General features: G+C 41.1%; 1 protein-coding gene across 4 annotated transcripts in view; it reads right to left on the bottom strand.

Moving 5' to 3' along the window:
- lmbr1 (limb development membrane protein 1) overlaps positions 1–24,046 on the bottom strand; it is a 282,617-nt gene that overhangs the window by 123,535 nt on the left and 135,036 nt on the right. For 3 of the 4 annotated variants that reach the window (XM_048557443.2, XM_048557460.2, XM_048557468.2), the window contains 3 exons: positions 21,845–21,971; positions 17,678–17,746; positions 6,576–6,640 (listed from right to left, as the gene is read on the bottom strand). In XM_048557443.2, coding sequence (XP_048413400.1) covers positions 6,576–6,640; positions 17,678–17,746; positions 21,845–21,971 — 261 coding nt within the window. The remainder of the gene's footprint in view (positions 1–6,575; positions 6,641–17,677; positions 17,747–21,844; positions 21,972–24,046) is intronic. The other variant, XM_048557452.2, reaches the window with a different exon arrangement.

The raw sequence follows: 24,046 nt of genomic DNA, 5'->3' as shown, positions 1-24,046 counted from the left end.
GTGTAGAGGGAGGAGCTTAGATTAGTTCACAGGTTGGCGCAACATCGAGGGCCGAAGGGCCTGTTCTGCGCTGTATTGTTCTATGTTCTATGACAAAATAAAAGCTGAAGGTTCTTTGAGTGCAAGATAACAAAGTGTGAAGCTGGATGAACACAGTAGGCCAAGCAGCATCTCGGGAGCACAAAAGCTGACGTTTCGGGCCTAGACCCTTCATCAGAGGGGGGCGTGGGGAGTGGGTTCTGAAATAAATAGGGAGAGAGGGGGAGGCGGGCCGAAGATGGATAGAGGAGAAGATAGGTGGAGAGGAGAGTATAGGTGGGGAGGTGGGCAGGGGATAGGTCAGTCTGGGGAGAACGGACAGGTCAAGGAGGTGGGTTGAGGTTAGTAGGTGGGAAATGGAGGTGGGAGAAGGGTATAGGTGAGAGGAAGAACAGTTAGTGAGGCGGGGACAAGCTGGGCTGGTTTTGGGATGAAGTGGGGGGAGGGGAGATTTTGAAGTTGGTGAAGTCCACACTGATACTACTGGGGTGCAGGGTTCCCAAGCGGAATATGATTTGCTGTTCCTGCAACCTTCGGGCGGCATCATTGTGGCACTGCAGGAGGTCCATGATGGACATATCGTCTAAGGAATGGGAGGGGGAGTTAAAATGGTTCGCGACTGGAAGGTGCAGTTGTTTATTGCGAACCGAGTGGAGGTGCTCTGCAAAGCGCTCCCCAAGCCTCCGCTTGGTTTCCCCTTCCCCCACGTCGAGGAAGATACACAGGGTACAGTGGATACAGTACACTACATTGGCAGATGTGCATCTTGGGGCCTGGGATGGGGGTGAGGGGAGGTGGTGTGGGGGCAAGTGTAGCACTTCCTGCGGTTGCAGGGGAAGGTGTGGGTATGGTGGGGTTGGAGGGCAGTGTGGAGCGAACAAGGGAGTCACGGAGAGAGTGTTCTCTCCGGAAGGCAGACAAGGGTGGGGATGGAAAAACGTCTTGGGTGTTGGGGTCAGATTGTAGATGGCGGAAGTGTCGGAGGATGATGCATTGTATCCGGAGGTTGGTTGGGTGGTATGGTGAGGACGAGGGAGGTTCTCTTAGGGCGATTATTGCAGGGATGGCGTGTGAGGGTGTGTTGCAGGAAATGCGGAGGTCAAGGGCGTTCTCGACTACTGCCGGGGGAGTTGGTGGTGGTGTTGGGGGAGTTGCGGTCCTTGAAGAATGTCACATTGTAACAAAGTAAAATGAATTGACTTAACTCTGAAGGTGGTCACTGGACCCGAAACATTAACTCCACTTTCTCTCCACAGATGCTGCCAGACCCGAGTTTTTGCCAACAATTTCAGATTTTGTAAAATAAACTGATAGCAAACATTGAAGTAAACAAACAATCAGGCAGACACGGTCAGGTTAATAAGGATTCGTTCCTGAATACTGAACGCTATATGGCAATCAACAAAAATAGGAAGCTAGATAAAAGATAAAGAACTGAAATTGTTCATCATGGATTCTTTTTTCCACAATAATCAGATGTGGCATTATTTAAGATGGTTACGATGAAGAATTGGTTTGGGTGGCCATGAGGAATAGTAGGGTCAAAAAATTCATTAAATGGGTGTCGCCTACAGAGCCCAGAGCAGTAACCAAAATGTGGGACAACAGATACAAGCAAAAATTTTGGTGTGGGAGATAAAGGAATGGCACCAATCATGGGTGACTATAATCTGCAAATCAACTAGAAAAATTAGACAAGCAGTTGTGGCCTGGGCGAACAGCTCTCAGAATGTTGTTTGAGATAGTTTCTTAGAGCAGCAGAGTTTGCAACAGACAATACAGCAGATTATATTATGTAGCATTATGTCATGCGATAAGATTAATTAATGACCTCACAGTTAGAACACAGTAAGATATCAGCAACCACGGCAATTGAATTTTACATCCAATTTGAAAGAGAGAAGCTTGAGTCTAAGACTAGTACTTCAAACTAAATAAGAGCAAACACATCGTTACACTGGCAAGAAAGCAAGTTACACACGAGCCTAGAGCATATTCAAAAGGAATATTTCAAAATGCTATAAAATAAACTGCGAAAGGGAAGATTACTATTGTGGTTTATTAATGAAGTTCAGGAAAGCATGATCTTGCTAAATGACAGAGTCGGCATAAGATGTCAAACCGTCTCCTTTTGCTCCTAATTTATATGTTAATTTGATTTCATTCTTTGTTCTGAACTCATTCTTCTTCTAAATGCAAGATTCTTGGATATTTATCTTTAATTAAAAGAGAAAACACTAGAAATAGACAGGTTAGGCAACAGGGTGATCACATCAGGACACTGGCCTTCTTGTCCGATCGTGTGACCCAAAGTCAGTGATCTGAAATACTGATCCTCTTCCTCTTTCCACAGATGCTGTTTGACCTACCAATCTTTTCCAAAATTGTCAATTTTTATTTCAGATTTCTAGCATGCACAATATTTGCTTGCAAATATTTAGCCTTCTTGGTTACATCACCAGAGCTTTTCTAAAATCTTCTTCCTAAAGTGTGAGGTTGTATGTGCCAGTCATGTTTCATTTCTTCATGTGCCCGCCCAATGTTATTCATTTTCCCTGACTATCTCCCTTTCTCACTTTCACGAAACATCAGCGTAAAATGATTATGATCCACTTTGATTATTTATACATTTATATATATTTTTAAGTTATTTCATTTAAAAATGAATATCTTTTCTACAAATTATCCTGTAGGCATTTTATATGTATTTTGTGCATTTAGCAGTATAAATTCAGCATTGTTATACAAAAGATGAGCATATCAGTTAGGGCGTATCAATGTTCAGCATCACATTCACCAACCAATCTAGTCTTCTCATAGTTCCAAAGCATATATTTTAACATACCTTCTTCTCCCCAACATATTATCTGATTTCATATTGAACAAATGCGTAGCCTCCATTTTAATTTGAATTAACTACACTATCATACTAAACACTAAACTAAACAAGTGAAAGTTTATTTCTTATTGTTTATCACCCAGCATACTTTGTAGATCAGCTGTCAACCCTGTAATATCAGCAGTATTGGCAGCAGGTCACTGGCAGTGAGGGCAGAAGTGGACAGAAAGGAGGGCTTAAGGCTGAGGATCTAAACATACCACAAACAAAGCAGAATGGAGGACAGGGTGAACAGCAAACAACAGGCTAGATTATATATAAGCACAAAGCAGAAACATTCATACGAACATACAACAGGGCCAGAGTAGGTCATTCAGCTCCTCAAGTTTGTTCACCATTCAACAAGATCATGGCTAATCTACTTAAAGGCTCTACTTGTCTTTTGTACCAGCCCCTCATAGCTCTGAACTCCTAGGTATTTCAAAAACATATCTCTCCCCTCTTTAAATACTTTCAGCAATCAGGTCTACATAACTCTCCAGGGTAGAGATTTCCAGACATTCACTACCCTCAGACAGAAGAAATTCCTTTGCATCTCAGCTTTAGATGAGTGGTTCTCTTACTTGAGATCCCCCACTAGTGGAAACATCTTGTCAAAATTTACTCTGTCAAGAGCCCTAGAATCTTGCACATTCGAATAAGATCGCTCCTCATTCTTCATAGAGCTTTAAAGTGAAAGGCTCAACAATAACGGCCAACAACTTCATCGAGCTAAAAATCCTGTGGACCAAGAATGCGACAGCGTGCCAGTCTGGAGAATGGAATAGATTACCATCTTCACCAAATGTGCATATTGTTGTGATTTTGGAGATCATGAAACCAGCAAGAAGCAAATAGAAGAGTTAAAGAAACAAGGGCATTGAAAAGTTCAAGCAAAGAGAGAAATGCCCATGCTGCAGAGAAAAGTTAAAGAGTAACATGGGACGTCTGTGTTCATATGCAATGTGATAACATTTGTTGAAGCTGGTCTAAGAAGAGATAGACAAAATGGAGAGCTTCATGTCTCCAGGAACTCAAAAACTCAGTTTTAATTCATTTTGTCTGTGGTTTGGTAATCTGTTTTCTTTAAATGAATTCCACTTCATGCTATATTGTACAGTCTTACCATTAAAGACTGCAAAGTGAACATGACATCAGACTGTGAAAACTGCTAGAAAGAACATACAAGTCGTCTTTCAATAAAGACTTAGCAAAAGAATCACCTAAAATGCCTTTCGATACAGAAATATTACACACTTAACGCCATCTACATGAGTCAGCTCTAAATTTTAATGCTCCCTTATAAATCTTTCCATTACGTTTCAAGCACACTTCAAAGTATACCAACAGCATATGGTTCTGATGAAGGGTCAGTGGACTTGAAACGCTAACCAGTTCCTCTACACAAATGCTGCCAGGGCTGCTGAATTTCTTCAGTAATTTCTGCTTCTATACCAGGAGCACTCAGGCCTGGTATCTTTCCTGATAGAGATATTAATTATTGTTTCACACATACTAGGCCAAATCAGAGGAGCAGCAATCAGTCATCAGCTGAATACTACCCTCTCCTACATCTTTTTAGAAACCAAAATAGATTCAGTCTCTTCACAAGTCCAGAGAGCTGTCTTCCGCTGGAGATTTTCTTCATAGTGCAAAATCATTAGTGGTGGAGGCAAGAGGGTGGGTCAGTGTCACACCTCACTTTCCCAGCACTAAGCCATCAAATTCTGACAAATCTTTATTCACTAGCATTCTAAAAAGCTTTTAGACATTTAACTAAGTGCATTTAAAAAACAGTATAAGTGGGTGAATGGTAATTGAGCCAGGTAAAGGTAGAGTCAAGGGTATCAGAGTCAAAAGGGGTTTGGGGTGGGAGGGGGCGTCCAGCATAGGAGATTGCAGGGAGTCAGCAGGAAGGTTGGAGAGGTCGAAGTAAGTCAGAGGTAGTCAGGAGGAGGTTATTGTTTTATTAGATCCAGCTGAGTTGCTTTAAAACCTGAATATGGAAGTTAACCAATAATCAGGCCAAAACCATGTGACACGTCCAAACAGCAGTACGTTGTAGTAAGGATGTGTACTTCCAGAAGGTTGGCAGCAGACTAAGTCGGTCCATTCGGAGCACCATTCTGCTCACCAGTTATCTCTCTCTTTATTTCTCCTTCGGTTTTTCTTTTTCCTTCTTGTCTCTCCCTCTGTAGTAATTCTATCCCTCTCACCATCTCCTTTAACTACCTATCTAAGGTGCCAAGAAGGAGCCAGGTCGTTACTGAGTACCACCTCACGGGTTGTGTCCTGCAGTAACGGCAGATCAGGTGTGGTCCGGAGAAACGGTGGCGGATCAAGTGTGGGCTGGAGACAGCAGAACGGTGAGGCAGCAGCAGCGAAATCAGTTCACTGAGACAACTGAGAACAGGCCTGTGACACAGCCCAGAGCAGGACACTGGCAGTGACATGGCATGGCAGCGACATGGCATGGGCTGCAAAGCCCAGAGTGGAACTCTGGCAGCGGAAAAGCTACAGCTGAAAAGCCCCAAGCAGGACTGTGGCCATGGAAAGGAAAGTTGGACTCAAGTTATTTTTGTTTTAAATCTTACCTTATTCTGAGTTAACATGAATGGTACCATGTATGACGAAGGTGCACATTTTTCCCTGCAGTTTACATTGAATACGTGACAATAAATGATATACTATTTTTAAATTTGTATATATAAAATGTCTTGGTAACTGCAATTCATCAGCTCTGTTAAGTAAAGCTATTTGAGTCTTTCACCTAAATTGAATCTTGCCAATCAAACATGAAAGTGGTAAGACAGTATTAAGTGAAACAAAACAACAAGGTGATCAGGAGTCATTTCTCCTGGGGAAAAAAAGGCAGCGGTGTAAACTTGTAAGCCATGGGAAAATGCCTTAAACCAATTTAAACAGGGCAGAGATAGTAAGAGCTGCCATTGCTGGAGCCAGAGATAACACAGTGTGGAGCTGGAGGAACACAGCAGGCCAGGCAGCATCGGAGGAGTAGGAAAGTTGACGTTTCAGGTTGGGCTTCTTCTTCAGAACGTCTGCCCTGGCAAACTTTCACAGGACTAACTTCTCAAAATGCTAATCAATATAGTACATAACAATCATGCACATGCAGAATATCCTAATCTGCATGTAGGACAGAAAGTCAGAGTCAAACAACCAACCCAAGGAACCTGGTCATTGCAGAGGTATCCAACAAGGATAGAAATCCTACTGGGGTTAGGAAGTAAGACTCACAGCATCAAAGGCTCAGTTGCGTTGTTACCCAGGAGTTCAACATGGTTTCATCGCTCTAGCATTTCACTGGTAGCTACCAGGATAAATAAGGCAAATTTTTTCCAAATACCTGATTTGAAATCATAGTAGTACATATTTACACAAGGTGCTGGGGAATTGCCTATCATGACCATAGAAACTTCTCAAGCAATCCCTGCATTGTCAGCACATCTGGATTTCGGGCAGGCCCATAAGGATTTCTTTGTAGAAGATCTGGGCCAATGCTACAACAAAAAAATTAACAGCTAATAAATCTGGAACATGAATGGTCAATTTAGAGGTGGAACACTTTCTGTTCATCAGATGCACATCAAAGCATAACTATTGGCTATGCACTGCAAACAATTTTTTTGTTACTTACTGTAGGCTTCACTAGCAACTGTCCCATTACTGTGAACATTCTGGAGAGGCCCACCGGTGTACACACTAAAAAGAAAAATAATGGACAGTTTCAATAAAAACATTAACATTTTCATTAATTATATTAAATCTCTGTCTTAAGAATGAGGATTGGAACGACAGACATATATCATAGTACAGATACTAAAGTACAGGGCTATCTGAATTATGTAGCACAGATGGGCTATTCAATCCATGACATCTATCCAGCTGTCAGGGACACCTGTGCAGTTGGTTATATTCCTGCATTTCACACTTTTAGTGTTTTCTCTTTCAAACACTTAGTGACTTGATTTCAAAGTACATAATAATTTCTGCTTCATCCCATGTTTTGTGTAGATCATTCTGTCAAATATCCTGACATATAAAGGAAAAAAAACTCCTCGCTTGTTTTTAAAACCTGAGCTTATTCTTAGATCTATTCATTACTAATGCTAGCAACCAATTACTTCACATAAGTTCTTTGCTATCTTGAAAAATACCATCAGTTAAAGTTCTCTGTTTTGCAGAGAACTAGTTCAAATCCTCGTGGTAGCCTGAGACGAGGTATTCAGATGTGGAACACGTCTTCTTCCTCCATCCATATTCAGGGTTTGGAATACTAGTTCATCCTCTAAATCTATATCATTTCTGTCACACGAGTCTGCTACTTGCCCTACTTTTTCCAGTCACGCCTAGGCTTAAAACAAAACCACTAAAAACCTTCTGTCAAACCCAAAAACATTCATGAGTTTCATTTATTTTACACTTAGGAACAGGATGTTCATGTTACATTTGAGGCACCCTGAAGTGCAGAAATTGTCTTCCGTGTTTCTGACATCATAGTCAATGATTATACTGTAAAACATAATTCTTCAGATGTAAAATGCTTTGGTATGCCAGCTAATCTTTAAAGGTTGTTTTTTGCTATTTGAGAGATTATTGGCAATGTATTCTCAACTAGTTGCTGCTTAAAGTATGCTTTGTCAATAATATTTATACATCTGAATTTAGTCTCCAAAATTTATCTCGCTATATTCAACAAATAGTATCTCCACAGTCAGTCAATGACAGTTTTTCAGTTTACAAACCTTCATGTCCTCCCATAGTCTTCTTCCATTCCAATGAAAACATACTTTCTTCCATAAATTTCCACATCTACTCAGATTAAACCTCAGTACTACCTCTTCCTCGTCCTCCTTTGTTTCACATACTTCTTTTTGGAACAGACAACATGCTCAATGATGATAACTTAACTAAAACAAGTTAAGCTTAATGAGGTGAGTTTTTAAAATTTGTTAGTAACATCAGTTTTTGAAGAGATTGTGTCTTCAAGCTACAGAAATGTGCTTAAAAGATTGATTCTCATATGTTGAATTAGGCAGAAATTTACAAGGGCTTCAGTGGAAAACTGCAGTTTAGCACAAATGCCACTCATTACCTTCTCTGTCCTGACGCCAACATTCCAGTGCGGAATTTTTATTCATCACCAAATCACTACATCAACAGAAACAAAACCCACCAAATTAGGAACAATAATATTAACAAAAAAGAAAAATAAGGGAAATTAAACTATTATACTACAAGAGGAATATAACCCAACCGCGATCCCGCATGCCCACCTATCCCTAAAAGGTTCAGGGGCATTAGTGGGCACTGGGTGCTCCACGCTAAGGACGCACAAGGACAAGTTTAACAGGCAGTCCAGCCCTTGATATTTTAACCAACCTGTTTGGATGTGTTTTGACACACCTCCAAAGCAGGTAGGACCTGCATCTAGCCTTCTGACCTTGCCACTATCCTAAAAAAGCCCTAGAAAAATTTTTAAACTTATTTTCCAATCAACCAATACACGTTTTTACATACCTTTAGATGAGGTGGGGCTTGAACCTGGGTGCCCTTGCCGAGGTAAAGATATCACCATTGCACCACAAGGACTTGAAGAGATCCAAATTTTGTTTAAAATCACCCTATTCAGATATGTTATGACACAGGTGGGACTCAAAACCAGACCTTCTGATTCAAGGGTAGGGACACTACCATTGCATGACAAGAGTCCTAAAAGCCCTAAAATCTCAAAGATACCTTCCATTATCGCACACTTTTGGCACAGGTGGAACTTGAACCCTGGATTCCAGATTCAGAGGCAAGTACACTATCAGTACAGTACAACCAACCATCCTTATAAAGTCTTTGAACGCCATTTGCACCCACAACGCATTTAGGAAAGGAGTTTCAGGAGTTTGATTCAGCGACACTGAAGGAACAATGATATATTTCCAAACTCAGTATGCGTCTCGGAAGGGAACTTGCAGCTGGTGCAGTTCCCTTAAACCTGTGGTTCTTCTAGATGGAAGTGGTCATGGGTTTGGAAAAGTGCCAGGAGAAGTGCATCTTGTAGATGATACATAGCATTGCTACAGCTTGGAGGAAGTGTATATTTGTGGTCTTGGTGTCAACTAAGTAGGCTGTTTTGTCCTGGATGATGTCAAGCTTCTTGAGCATTGTCAGAACTGCACTCAGAGGCACAATCCTAACATGTGCTGTATAGATGGTGGAGACGCTTTGGGAAATCAGGAGTCGAATTGCTAGCTGCAGAATTCCCAGGCTCTGCCTTGATTTTGTTGCCACAGTATCTACATGGCTAGTCCAGTACAGCTTCTAGGAAGGGTAACCCCAGGTTTTTGATTCTGAGGATTGTATCACGATAATGCTATTGACAGTCAAGAGAGAATGGTTTGATTCCATTTTTGTAGAAGTCTTCTTGAGTTGTTACAATGCATCTTGTGACGGTCATCAATGCCAGGATTCTGCATCAACAGTACAGCAAATGTTTAAGGTGGTAGATTAAAGTACCAATTAAGTATGTGACACTCCCCCAGTTGGTGTTAAGCTTACAGAGCTGATGAAGCTGTAAGTGGTCAATATTCCATCAAATACCTTGTAGATGCTGATCAAGCTTTGAGGAGTCAGGTGAGACACATCCTGCATAACTCCCAGCCCCTAACCAATTCTTGTTGGCACGGTATCAGTATCTTGTCAATGGTAACCCTCCAAGATATCTACAATGGGGAATTCAGCAATAATAATCCCATTCAATGTCAAGAGGTGATGATTAGAATCTTTCCTAAAGATGGTCACTGCCCACAGTGTGGCAATAACGTGACCTGTCAATTATCATCCTAAGGTTGAAGTAATCCAGTCGTGCTGCCCATGAACATTGACTGCATCAGTACCTGAGGAGATGCAAATCGTGCTGAATATTATTCGCTGTTGACTGCACATGCCCACTTATGAGGCAAAGAAGATCATTCATCAACAGCTGAAGATGGTTAGGTCTGGAACACTACCCTGTGGAATTCCTCCAGCGATGCTCTTGGTCTAAGATGATTGACCTCCAACAACCGCAATCATTTTTTTTTGCTAGGTATAACTCCAACCAGTCAAATAAAAGCAAAGTACAGGTGCTGGAAACCTGAAATAAACACAGAAAACACTTGAGAAACAGAAAAGATCTGGCAGCATCCGGAGAGAGAAAAACAGAGACTCAGACAACCTGATATCTGAAACCAGACATGTCTGCAGGCCTCTAGGATGCTATTGATAATTGACCAGGCAGCTTCTTTCTTCAGTTCTTCTGCCCCTTTACAGTCAACAACGCAGACAGAATTCTTTCCACTCAAAACATCCATGAAAATGAAACACCCGAATGGATAGGTAGGTTGGTCGAACTGTACCAGCAACATGAAGCTTATCACTAGTTAATATAGCACGCGGTTTCAGCTTATTAGACTTTTGCAGTAACCCTTTACAAAATTGTGAAAGGAGCCACAAGCGGGGTCAAAATGAGTGAAAAAGTATGAATTTCAAATAACTTGATTTGGAGATATACAAAGATACAAATAATTGAGCAGGAAGAATTAGTCAATACAGAATGTTGTTTGAAAATGGAAAACAAAGTTGCCTGATCGAACGGAAACAAAAATTGGAGATTTTCCAAAGATCTTTGGTCTATTTGATGTCTGCTTTGTGGATTTCCCTTAACCCCTCCTCCCACTGCCAAAACTATGCAAGAAATTGTGGTCTTCAAATACAAATGTAAGAATTAAGCTTCAGTTTAAAGTTCTCAGTCAGGATGAAAGAATATGCCATTCTCTGGCCTGATAGCATGGCAGGTGTTTTAATTCTATAGCCATGAAACTCGCCACACCACCTGATGAAGACTAGCATTGCAAACTATGCATGCTTCAATGATGAAAGTTTTGTTTTTAAATTCAAGCTTTACATTCAAAGGCAGGATCATACGCAGAATATGATTAAGTTTCCAGGTAGTTGTCAAAAAACTGTTTGATATCTCAAACCCCTTTCATGAAGTAAACCAAGAGATGAAAGGCGAAGAACTTCATTCTTCTGCACAAACTATGACTTAAGCCCTTTACCTAGAAGGGTACAAAATCACTTCAGGACCCAGTCAAAGATCATAGCATCCATTATACATAATCTAAGTTTTGTGCAAACTGGTATAGACCATAAAGATAGCCATGTGAATGTCAATCTATCCCGTATTTCAGTTTGATTCACAGGATGTTGACATTGCTGGCTAGACCAGGATTTGTTGCTCAGCACTAGCAGTTTTCGAGAAGGTAGTGGTCAGATGCCTTCTTGAAATGTTACAGTGAAAGCGCTATTAGGATGGATATGGCAGAATTTTAAACTTACGCAAGAACTAGATCACTGTTCCCTGACTAAGTCAGGATGATGTGAAATTGGAAGCAAACTCACAGAAGGCTGTTTTCCCATGCATCTTTTGTCCACGCCCTTCCAAAATCCATACCAGTCACAGATTTTGAAGGTGCGATTGAAGGAGCTGCAGTTAGTTGCTACTATGCATCTTGAAGAGGAAACATCCAGTTACCATAGTGCATCAGTAGTACGGGGAGTGAACAATTAAATGATGGTGGGTGCCAATCAGTTGAGCCCTTTGACTTTGATTATGTTGAGCTTCTTCAGTGTTGTTGGAATTATACCCATCCAGGCAAGTGGAGAATGCTCAATCATGTTGTTAACCTGCACCTTGTAAATGATAGAAGACACTGAGGAATCAGGAGATAAGTTACCCACCTTAGAATTCCTGGCCTCTGACTGCTCGTGCAGTCACACTGTTCCTACAGTTGTCCAAGTCAGTTTCTGATCAATGGTAACCGCTTCAGGATGTTGATACTAAGCATTCAGCAATGGTCACGTCAATACGGGGAAATTAACATATTTTCTCAGGGAGATGGTCATAGCCTTTGCTCTTCTTAAAAAGAGAACTGTTCTAAATTTCAACTTTACTTTTGAGAAAGTGAACTCAAATTAAGACTGAGTGAGTGCACACTCTTAAGACTGTATCACCTGCTGATCACCTTTAAATCTTGGTACCCAATCCAAACCATGGACTCCAAAACAGGCTGAAATCCAAGCCAAAACAGAATTAATGGACTTTTTTTTTTCCCTAGGAGACACAAGGCAACCCTGAAGAAACTCCAGCCATGTGGGAAATTTAGCTGAAAACAGCAGTGGAAAAGATAAGGAAGCTTGACATAAGGTCACGTGTCCAAACAGCTTTCTTCTGGTGCTTCCCTTTCCACATCTGCTGCCTGGCCTGCTGAATATTTCTAGTATTTCCTGTTCTCATATCAGATTTCCAGAATCTGTATTATTTTGCTTTTGCATTGACCATCAAGTTGACTGTTTACAATTCACTATCATGCCTCAATTGCGGATTAATTTGTCTCATTCTATCCACCAGATTCTGTGTAGGATCTCCTTAATTGTGAAGTAAACAAATTTATTAGCACTGTAATAACAGAACTTTTCCGAAAAAAGAATTTGTCATATACTGTCATAGTAAAACAAGAAGCCCTTTAAAGAATATGGTTTAACTCAACTAAGATTGATGCGAATCCACTCTGCTGCCACTTGGAAGGATGTTTGCATTCTTCTACACTGTAAACATGGTTCGAAGGCAGAGGATAACTAAGGCTGTTAACTGTTCACATTAAAGTTTGACCGAAATCCATACAATCAATGTGAAAATAATAGATAGAATATTGAACTATGAGATGTACCTAGAGTACAATAGGTTGTCAAATTAACTGCAACTTGAAATGTTTTCGTTGTAACACAAATTCCATCTGTTAAGACGAAGATCGCTTAAGGGTTCTTAACATGAGCTCTTTATTAATACAAGTGACAAGGTTTTCAGACTGATCTTTTTCCTTGGTATTGCTCTCACACCCAAAACATTCTCATGGGTCTTCACATAGAAGGAAAGAAACAGTCAACATCAGGTCAGCTAATGTAATATTCATAGACAATAGTACATGTTGAGGACTACTGGGATTTTGTCTAGCACTATACTGTGTATGGGTCCAAACAACTAAACATCAATCTTATTTGTGCATGAGCAGAGTTCTGTACATCAATGAAGACAATCTTCTAAGAAAACAGGTCAGATCTGCTTGTAATTTCTTCAACTCTCTACTATTTAACAACTGTCTAGTTCTCGACAATGAGCTCTGCATATTTGTGGCTACAATACTGGATAAAAATTGTAATTACAAAATTTCAAGTAAAATAACTGTGTTTATGATTTAATAATATTTTATCGTAATCTTCATATGTCTTAGAAAGAGATAAAACTGCTGCCAGAATGCTGGGGAAGCGGGGTCAGCCTTGACCCCAACATGGGCAAAAAGCACGTCAATGTTCACAGCCACTAGCCAAGTACCTCAATTGCTGCTGAATTGTAAGATCATACTTCTAGAGTTGACAATCACAAAAAATTTGCACTCGTGTCCCTGCAGTTTATCAAGTTGTTAGTGACCTCTGCTGGTTGACATACAAATCTACAAGGCCAACATGACACACATGTTGAAACAACTGGAAATTACAACATAAATGATCATTAAGTACAAGACCATTCTTTTGCGTACTTTTTAAAAATGCACGAACTATATAACCAAAGGAAAGCTACAGCAAAGGGGGAGGCTATTTTAGTCCATTGATTCTCTATGGCTAGAAAAAGAAACAGCTGCCATTCTAATCTTTCAGCACCTAGTCTGGAGCTTTGCAGATTACGCACTTCAGGTGCAGATCTCAAATGTGCATCAAGTTTCAGACACCCACCACTTCTGGGTGAAAATATTTTTTCTTACATCCCCTCTAATCCTTCTACCAATCCTCTCAAATCAGCAGCCCCTATAAAGGGAAAGTGGTCTCTACTGTCTACTCTATGTAGTGGCCCACATAATGTTTTACACCTCAGTTAAGTCACTCCTCAACCTTCTCTTCTGAGGAAAACAACTAATTTATCTAAATTTCCCTCAAATCTGCAATGTTCAAGCCCAGGAGACATTCATAGGCAATGGTGAAAAACAACATTGAACCTTAGTGTAGAAATAGAGGCCATTTAGCCCATCGTGCAACAAACAGATCAGATCTAGATTTCGCAGGACTGCTACATGCAGTCATGAATGATAGAGGTCAATTAAGGAACAAACAAGAGGAGGTGGCTTAACAAATATCCCAACTCTGAAATGAAAGGGGAGCCGAGGGCATTGGTGCAAAAGATAAAGCTGAGGCACTGGGCACTGTTGGTTTAAGATGCACTTGTGTGAGATCCTTCTCACTTTCCTCCGCAAGTCCCCAGCATCATATATGCCGGATCTTCAACCAATTTAATTCACTCCAGATGATATTATGAAACTGGATAGTGCAAAGGTTATGAGCCCTGACAATATACCAACAACAGTTCTGAATACTCCGCAGTAGTACTCCAGAACTAGCCAGCTAAGTTCCAATACAGTTGCAACATTAGCATTTACCCACTATTATGCAAAATTATGGCCTAGTAACAAAATGCTGTGGACATGGTGACATAGTAGAGGCATCACTAGACCATAAACCCAGGCTAATGCTTCATGGATATAGGTTCAAATCACACCACAGAGCTCAAGTCAAATACATTCTAATAACAGTGATCGGAAAAACTACTGACAGTCAAAATCTCATGATCTTGTTCTCTAATATCCTTCAGGGATAGGAATGTATCATCATCAGCCACACTAGCCTACGTGTGACTCCAGACCAAAGGGTAAAATAGTTGATTCAATTAGGTACGGTCAAACAATGTCAGCTTTGCCAGCGATGTCTACATCCCATGAAAGAAAAAAATTTAATCCAGCCAATTACCACCCTATTAGTCTACTCTTGATTATCAGCAAAAATGACAAAAAGAGTTGGAGAACGTGCCACCAAGTGGCACTTGCTTAGCAATGACTTGCTCACTGATGATGTGAACTGCAGATGCTGGAGAATCCAAGATAACAAAGTGTGGAACTGGATGAACACAGCAGGCGAAGCAGTATCTTAGGAGCACAGAAGCTGATGTTTCGGGCTCTCTGATAAAGGGTCCAGGCCCGAAATGTCAGCTTTTGTGCTCCTAAGATGCTGCTTGGCCTGCTGTGTTCATCCAGCTCCACACTTTGTTAACCTGTTCACTGACATTCATTTTGGGTTCTGTCAGAGCGAGAAATGGACAAGGCCTGAACTCGAAGTTAGTTGAGAGTAGCATGATGTCAATGCAGTACTTGACCAAGTTGACATCAAGGAGTCCTTGCAAAGCTGAAATCAGCGGGAAACAGTGGTCATAACAGACACAAAGGAAGATGGCTGTGGGCTGTTCAAGTTCAATCATCTCATTCACAAAGCATCACTGCAGGAGTTTCTCAGTGCAGTGCCCTCTGCATAAACATCTTCAACTGTTTTATCAATGAACTTCCTCACATTCTAAATTCCTTAGAGTCTGTTCTGTCACTGTCACAGGGTCAATATCCTAGAACTCACATCCTGAGAGCACTGGATATCTCCACACCCCAAAGACTGAGGTGGTTCAAGATGGCAACTCACCACCAACTTCTCCAAGACAATTCAGGAGAAGCAACAAATGCTGGCCCAGCCAGCAACACTCACATCACATGAGCAAATGAAACATTACACATCACAAGTGGGAATTCTTGCCATGCAGGTTCAAGGTACAGACTGACGCAACTATCTTAAATTCTGAAATACAGCAAATAGGTTACTCACACCAAGTTATAGAACTAAAGCTTTCCAGATCATTACAACATACTGTGTGAAGGTGTTCCTCATGTGGCTTCCAGTTCATTGGCCAACCTAACTTCTAAATTCTTCCTAAGTAACCAAAGACTCTTACCTTTGGTACCAGTCTTATGAACTCTTCCTGCACCATCTCAAACACCTCAACATCCTTCCTAAAGTGTGGCGCCTGTAACTGGACACAATGCTGCAACTGAGGTCTAACCAATGTTTTATAAAGACTTTCAATGTAACTTCCTTACCTTGTGAATTGTTAGGCCTCCATTTCTAAAATCAGAAGATCCTAAGTGCTTGAACCAACTTCTCAAATTGTCGTGCCATATTAAATGGCTTATACAGATAGCTCCATTTATTCCCCCCACATGATTCCGTAACTTTCTGCAATCATTTTCCTCTACTGCAGTAATCAATATGGAGATCATTCAACAATTATGCCAAACAAATAGAACACCCATTTGTCAACTAGATAAAGCATCAAATTAGCTTGCATGATTTCTGGATATTCTGGTCAAGCTGGACATCAGCAAAGAAACTACTAAGAAAGAAATTGTGACTTTGTTAGGAAGGATGCTTGTTCTCTCAAGGGGGTGCAGTGAAGATTTATGAGACCGATTGCGGGGCTTGTGGGTTTGATGTTTGAGCAGAGATTGACTAGGTCAGGATTGTTTTTGCTTGAGTTCAGACCAACAAAGGGATCTCAGAGACTCAAAATTCTAACAGGATGAGACAAGGTAGATGCAAGGAGGATGTTTCTGATGGTGGGTGTGTCCAGAACCCAGGGGTCACAGTCTGAGGATTCAGGGCAGACCAGTCAGATGTAGATGAGGAGATATTTCTTTATCCAAAGTGTGGTGAACTTGTGAAATTCATTACCACAGGAAGTAGTTGACGACAAAACATTCTATATATATTAAAGACCATTTCTGCTATTCAATGGAATTTCCAAACAAGTGACTTCCAAAGAAAATAATAATTAACTAAGCCTGCTAATCGCCCATGATATCCTCAATGTTGACTCAGCGTGACATCTTAAGTGAGACAGCAAGTAAACTATTGGAGAAAATGCAGGTAATTTTTCAGGCCTTTAATATCTCAAAGAATAAAATTTATATTAGAAACTGATTTGATCAGATCACTCATCAAAATTAGCTGCAGTCAAAATTACAAAAACTATAAAATCATTTGCTACTGGTCTTTATTCAGCATTCTATTTACAATGTATCTGAAGCAGAAAAGTTGAAACTGTAACTGCAAAATTCATAATTACTTGGAAAGGTTTTTCCCACCATTCTATTTTTACTTAATGGTGTGCAAATAGCGTTAAAAACTAGTGAAGTCATTTCGTATTCATCCAAGGGGTGGTACGGTAGCCCAGTGGTTAGCACTGCTGCCTCTCAGTGCCAGGGATGCAGAGTGACTGTCAGTGTGGAGTTTGCACATTCTCCCCATATCTGTGGGAGATTTCTTCCAGGTGTTTCAGTTTCCTCCCACTGTCCAAAGATTTGCAGACTAAGTGGATTAGCTATGGGAAGTGCTAGGTTACAGGGAGATGCTATGTGGGTGCGTCTGGGATGCTTTTTGGATTGTTAGTGTGGACTTGATGGGCCAAATGGCCTGGTTCCACAATGTAGCGATTCTAATAACTTTGACACCCACCTCTACATTTTCTCAATCTTCAGGCTTCCACTTCGCTCCTCCATTGAAGCATGTACTGTCCATCACACATTGCATTATTATACTTTACAGCTCAGGTGTTCACTTCCCTTGCTTAATGATCGAGTTGAAGGATTGTTCTCCCTGCAACCCTAGGTTTGTTCCTACTTTGTTGCGGCCAATGTTCCAGTTACAAAACATTAAAAGTATTCGTGATATTGCAAAACAAATCATAAATCATCCTAATCTCTGGTGTTGATTGCTACTTACATAGAAGTAATAAACCTCCCATTAACGAAATGCAGGAATATAAATAAGGAAGATAAAATTCCCAAAGATCTGTAGGTAGGAAGAAACAGGAAAAACAAATATTTAGTGAAATGCATGTCCTTCAAATAGAAAAAGATGTCTGTAAGCTGAGTGCTGTAAGAAGTACAAAGAGCCACAATTATAAAATTAAAATGAAAAGTGTGTAATTAAAAGTACTTATAACAGCAGTAAGAAAACAAATGGATTAGCAAATTGTCACAAGCTATAATTGGAAACCAGTCATTATCATAGTTTCCAATTGAAGCACTTGGACATATTTATTTTGTTTGGAATAATTATTTTGTTAAATTAAATTAAACAAATCATAGATCTTTCAATGAGCACTCAACATTTACCTGTCTTATTTATAAGGGATTCCCATTCCTCATTTTGAAGATTTGTCCTGAAACTTACTCAGACTACTCCAATGCCTGATAGCTCAATTTCTTCCAGAAACTATTCCACTAAATTTCAGTAACTATACTCAAGCACCTACTCACAAACACAACACTAGATGTTTTCTCACAGGCAGTTAGCTTCACTAAGCTAGCACTGCCTCAGGTGTGAAGTACTCCAGAATCTCTGAGCTGCGCCAAGCAAAGACTTCTTGTGGGTTTCCTTCACTCACACGCTAAGCTGCCAAATGACTCCTTAAAATCTCTGCTGGCAATAACTGCTACTCAGCCCCTTCCCCCAAGACTGCATGACATGGGGCTTTATAATGCTGCACTTCAACATCTAACTACTGGCAAAGTTTCAGCAACCTAGCTACTCCAAGCAGATCTTGAACACCCACCAAATATCTTTTCCCTCAATTACATGCAATCAGCTGACAGCAGCACCACACACATTTTCTTCCTTGCTGACAGACAAACTGACTACTGAATTGTTGCTTAATGATTCTTGAACTGTTTTGGGTGATCTCTTAGGCCACTCCAAGATTGATATCCTTATTTTAAGAATAATTAAGGCAGCATTGGACAGAACATCCTATACCTTGTATGTTAGGATATTTAGCCAACTTCTTTATGACTGTCTATATCAGAAGACACACAGACACACACAAACGTAAAAATGTGGAAAAATGGATTTGTCACAGGGCACATATGGGGAAGCATGGGTATGTAAGTACTTTCTTCCAAGTAATAGCGTGGTCACCTCAACTTTTTGGGGGAAAAAAAGGGAGTACTCCCACCCTCAGCCTCCAACCTCATCAATCCCCAACCCTGCACTGCCCATTTCTATCTCCTTCCCGAAACCGATAAAACTGACTGCCCTGGGCAACCCATTGTCTCTGCCTGCACTTGCCCCACTGAACCTATCTCCACTTATCTCAACTCCACTTTCTCCCCTCTGGTCCAGGAACTCCCCACCTACATCTGTGACACCCCACCCACACCCTCCACAACTTCCGATTCCCTGGTCCTCAACACCTCATCTTCACCATGGACATCCAGTCCTTACATACTTGTATTCCTTATGCAGAGGGCCTAAAAGCCCTCTGCTTCTTCCTCCCTCGCAGGCCTGACCAGTCCCCCTGCAGTGACAACTTTATCCACTTAACCGAACTTGTCCTTACTCTTAACAACTTCTCCTACAAATCCTCCCACTCTTCCTAAAGACAAAAGGGGTGGCCAAGAGTACCCGCATGGGCCCAAGCTATGCCTGCCTCTTTGTAGGATACGTGGAAAAGTCCCTGTGTCCACAGCTACATTGACCTCTTCCTCCATTATAATCAATGACAGTGTCAGTGCTATGTCATGCTCCCATGAGGAGCTCGAACAGTTCATCCACTTCACCAGACCTTCCACCCCAACCTTAAGTTCACCTGGAACATCTCTGATACCTCTCCCTCCTTCCTGGACCTCTCTGTCTCCATCTGTGGTAGCCACCTGGAAACTGATATATATTTCAAGCCCACTGACTCCCACAGCTACCTAGAATTACAACTCGGCTCACCCACCTTCCTTAAACAATGCGTCAAAAACACCCTCAACTGCATCTCCAGTGCTTCCCGCACCTCAACCCTCACACCCCCTCCCCACAATAACATCAAAGACAGAATTCCCCTTGTCGTCACATATCACCCGAACAACCTCCGGATTCAATGCATGATTCTCCGCCACTTCTGCCATCTGCAGTCTGATCCCATTTCCAAGGATATATTTCCCTCACCACTCTTATCTGTCTTCTGAAGGGACCGCTCTCTCCGTGATTTGCTCGTCCACTCCACACTCCCTACTAGCCCCGCCATCCCCGGTACCTCTCCCTGCAATCGCAGGAAGTATTACACTGGCCTCTACGCCTTCCCTCTGTCCTCTATCCCAGGCCCCAAGAAAAACTTCCACATTAAACAGATATCACCTGCACATCCACTAATGTGGTATATTGTATCCACTGTCCCCAATGTTGCCTCCTCTACATAGGGGAACCAAGCGGAGGCTTGGAGATCGCTTTGCGGGGCACCTACACTTGGTTCGAGACAAACAACTGCACCTCCCAGTCGTGAACCACTTCAATTCCCCCTCCCACTCCCTGGATGACAAGTCCATCCTGGGCCTCCTCCAGTGCCACAATAATGCCACCCAAAGGCTGGGCTGACAACACCTCATACTCTGCCGGGAACCCTGCAGCCCATTGGTCTCAACGTGGACTTCACAAGCTTCAAAGTCTCCCTCACTCCCAACCTCATCCCAAGATCAGCCCATCTTGTCCCTGCCTCCTTGGCCTGTCCGTCTTTCTTCACACCTAGCCACTCCTCACACCTCACTGACCAACCCCCACTCCCTACCCACTGGCTTCATCCCCGCCTCCTTCACCTGTCCATCTTCTCTCCACTATCTGCTCTTCTATCGCTTCCCCTTCTCTCTATTTATTTCAGAGGCCCCTTCCCCTGCGCCATTTCTGAAGAAGTAGTCCAGACCTGAAACGACAGCTTTCCTGCTCTTCTGCTGCTGCCTGGCCTGCTGTGTTCATCCAACTCCACCATGTTACATCAGACCCCAGCAATGGCAGTTCCAACTATCTCTGTATGTATCATGTCACAGTCTTTGACATTTTGAATAATAAGGTTTGCATTTTACTACACTTGCACATCCAAATACAGGAAGATCCCTCCAGGCTAATGAAGTACTTTTCAACCACAGATCTGCTTGAACACAGGTAAATCCAACGAGCAACTTGCCTAACAAACCCCCACAAGCAACAAATTCATACAAACAAGGATGAGATAAATGACCTGCGAATCTGTTTCACTGTTTAGGGCCTCTATAACTGCTGTAAAATGAGTCCTTCTATTATAAGACAAGTACTATAACAGAAATCCATCTACTAAAGCAATCATATGATTTAATATGAGCAGACCATTTCTTCTCTGCTTTCAAACCTTCTCATGACCTTACCCTATTCTGCACCTAGTTGATTATACCTCTCAACTACGGTCTAGAATTCCCTGCCTTGGAACTTGAGTTTACCATTTTTTTCCAACCTGTCAAAAACATTTCCAAAGTATCTGTTAAACTTAGCTTTTGGCTCATTCCCAACAATTCCACCTCAATGGAATAAGTGTGCTTTGGTATAAATTCTTGTACACATGGAGTATTAAAACTCTCAAACATTAATTATGTGCCTTAATATAACGATCAGCAATTGTGCATTGTCACGGTCACTTAAATTGTGCACAAGACCCACGGTCACACATTTCAAAATTAGTTCTGAAATATTCTTGACATTGCATGTGTGGTATATGAAAGTCAAATCTACTGTACTAAAATACAAAACTGGGATAGATTATACAATGCCAAATTCATTTGACTCAATAAGGACAAATATTGTTTTCGTTTAAATACTTGTATTGTCACCTGCAAACCAATTAGAAAACTCCTTGTATTTTTATGAATAAACTCTGAACATCTGCTATTCTGCATACAATTCTACAATGCAAGGTACTTGATTTTTCTGGCTGCAGCTTCTCATTTATTCTGATGAAACTGTCAGGAATTCCACACAGCAAACATTACGATAATCTGTACTTAAACATTCATCTTTGAAAACTGGTCACATGAAAAAATAGAGATACGTAATTGAATTTTTAAAATCAAATTCCTGATCGTTGTCTAGGTCACTTACCATACAAAGATTCCATACTGGCAGCATCGTTATCAATCAAAGCAGATGCTACCCAGACTATTCCCAAAATAAGTAGACCAAGAAGAATAAGCATAACCAACGTTTCCAGGATTCGTGCTTTAATTCCCTAAAAAAAGACAGATAATTCCAACTTTACTTACTTGACACAAGTGAAATAGCAACTGTATACTGGCAAACAGCCTGTTTAGACAAACCTGGAAGACATGGAAGCCATAAATTTTGTAGTTCAGATTATTTTATTGCTATATGGGCATGCATAAAGTACAACAGCCAGTATCTTAAGCATGCTGATTTAGATTATAACAGTGCAAAACCCAACCACAGCATCATCAGCAGTGGATTTACAAGTATAATTTTATTTGGGAGTCTGTTCAAAATACTATTCAGTGCAGAAGAGAAAAGGTCATTCAGCCCATCAAGTCAGGACTACAAAAGTACAATACTGCCTACAACTAATCCTACTTCCCCATACTAGGTCCAGAGCCTGAAAAGTTATTACACCTCAAGAGCTCATCCAAGTACTTGTTTAAAGGTTGAGGTCTCCTGCCAATCACTCTTGGGTATCAACAATTTTCCTCCAATCTCCTTGAAATCTCTTGCTTTCCACTTTAAAATTATGCTCCCTTGTGTGCATTAAGAAATGCAGACATTTTTGGCAGAAGAACAAGTAGTGGAAGCTAATAGAACTCTGAGAATCACTGTGCAGTAAAAAGCTGTTCAGCCCAACATGACTGCTATATCTCTTCAATAAACATTTTGACTCAGTGCCATTCCCTGCTTTTACCCCCGTTACCCCAAATGTTGTTTCTATTTAAATAATCGCCTAACGCCATCTTGAATTCCTCAACTGAACTTGCCTTCATTACACTTCCTGACCATGTGTCTTGGGCCCTGACGACTGTGCGGGAAAGTGTGTTCTCACATCACATAAGCAGTTTCTACAGCCTCACACCCAGACACTACGGCTTCCAGCACCTGCAGTCCTTACTGTCTCCTTCTCCCTGGCACCCCTTCAAGCTTTTGAAAACATCTATCAAATCCTTTCTTAGTTTTTCCCTCTCCAAGAGAGTCCCAACTTCTCTAATCTATCCTCCAAACTGAAATTTCTCATCACTGGAACTATTCTCATAAATCTCTTTTGCATTTGCTCCAATGTATTCACATCTTTCCGAAAGTATGGCATGCAGAACTGTATTCAATATTCCATTTGAAGGCTAATTAGCGCCTTACACAAGTTCAGCATAGCCTCCTTGCTCCTGTACTGTGTGTGTCTATTCATAAAGACGTCATCATCTGCTCACTACATACCCTGCCAGTTTTAGTGATTTATGCATATCTAAACACCGAGGTCTCTCTGCTACTGAAGGACAGCACTTTTAGTCTTCACAGCACCTCCATGTTCTTTCAACCAATGTGTGTCACTTTCACAATTTTCCATATAGACCTCCATCTGCCACTTAAATCACTTGGATTTGTGGTAGTTTTAGACTGCTCCTCAGAGGTGGGGCGGCTTCCGAATTTTACATAATCTGCAAACTTGAAAACTGTCTTCTGCAATTCAAGATCTGGACCATTAATGTCACTGAGGAAAAGCAAGGCCCTCAGAATCAACATGAGGGAATCTACTACAAGCCTTCCTCCAATTGAAAAATATTTAATCATTTTTAGTTTCCTATCGCTCAGCCGATTTTATATCCATGTTTTACTACTGACGCAGTTATTCCAGGAGCTCCAACATTGCTCAAGTCTGCTGTGTCCCACTGTATTCAAAGTCCTTTCGAAGACCATTTATACTGTAATGAACAGCACTATCATCAACCCTCTCTATTACTTTTCCAGAAGAGCTCTGGCAAGTTAGTTAAACATGGTTTTCCCATAGGAAAACTGCTGGCTCTTACCATTTAACCCGTATTTTTCCATGTGACAAGTAATCCAAAGTAATCGTTTCACAAGCTTAATGGCCATGACCAATCGATAATTGCTGGGTGTATTTCTAACTATAAAATGTTCTGTTGGCAATTCTTTGCATCTTGGGAAACTGAAACACTATTGCTTTTACCTCTACAACTTGCACTCTCATTTCCTTCAACATGGTTAGACAGTATCTCATCTACTCTTGGTGCTTTAGCCAATTTTAAGTATGAACAACATCCCTAACATCTCCTTCCTCACACAAACCCT

Source organism: Stegostoma tigrinum, chromosome 2, assembly GCF_030684315.1.
Source record: "Stegostoma tigrinum isolate sSteTig4 chromosome 2, sSteTig4.hap1, whole genome shotgun sequence".
Taxonomy (NCBI): domain Eukaryota; kingdom Metazoa; phylum Chordata; class Chondrichthyes; order Orectolobiformes; family Stegostomatidae; genus Stegostoma; species Stegostoma tigrinum.
Note: the sequence above shows the minus strand (reverse complement) of the source record. Positions and strands in the feature narration are given on the sequence as shown.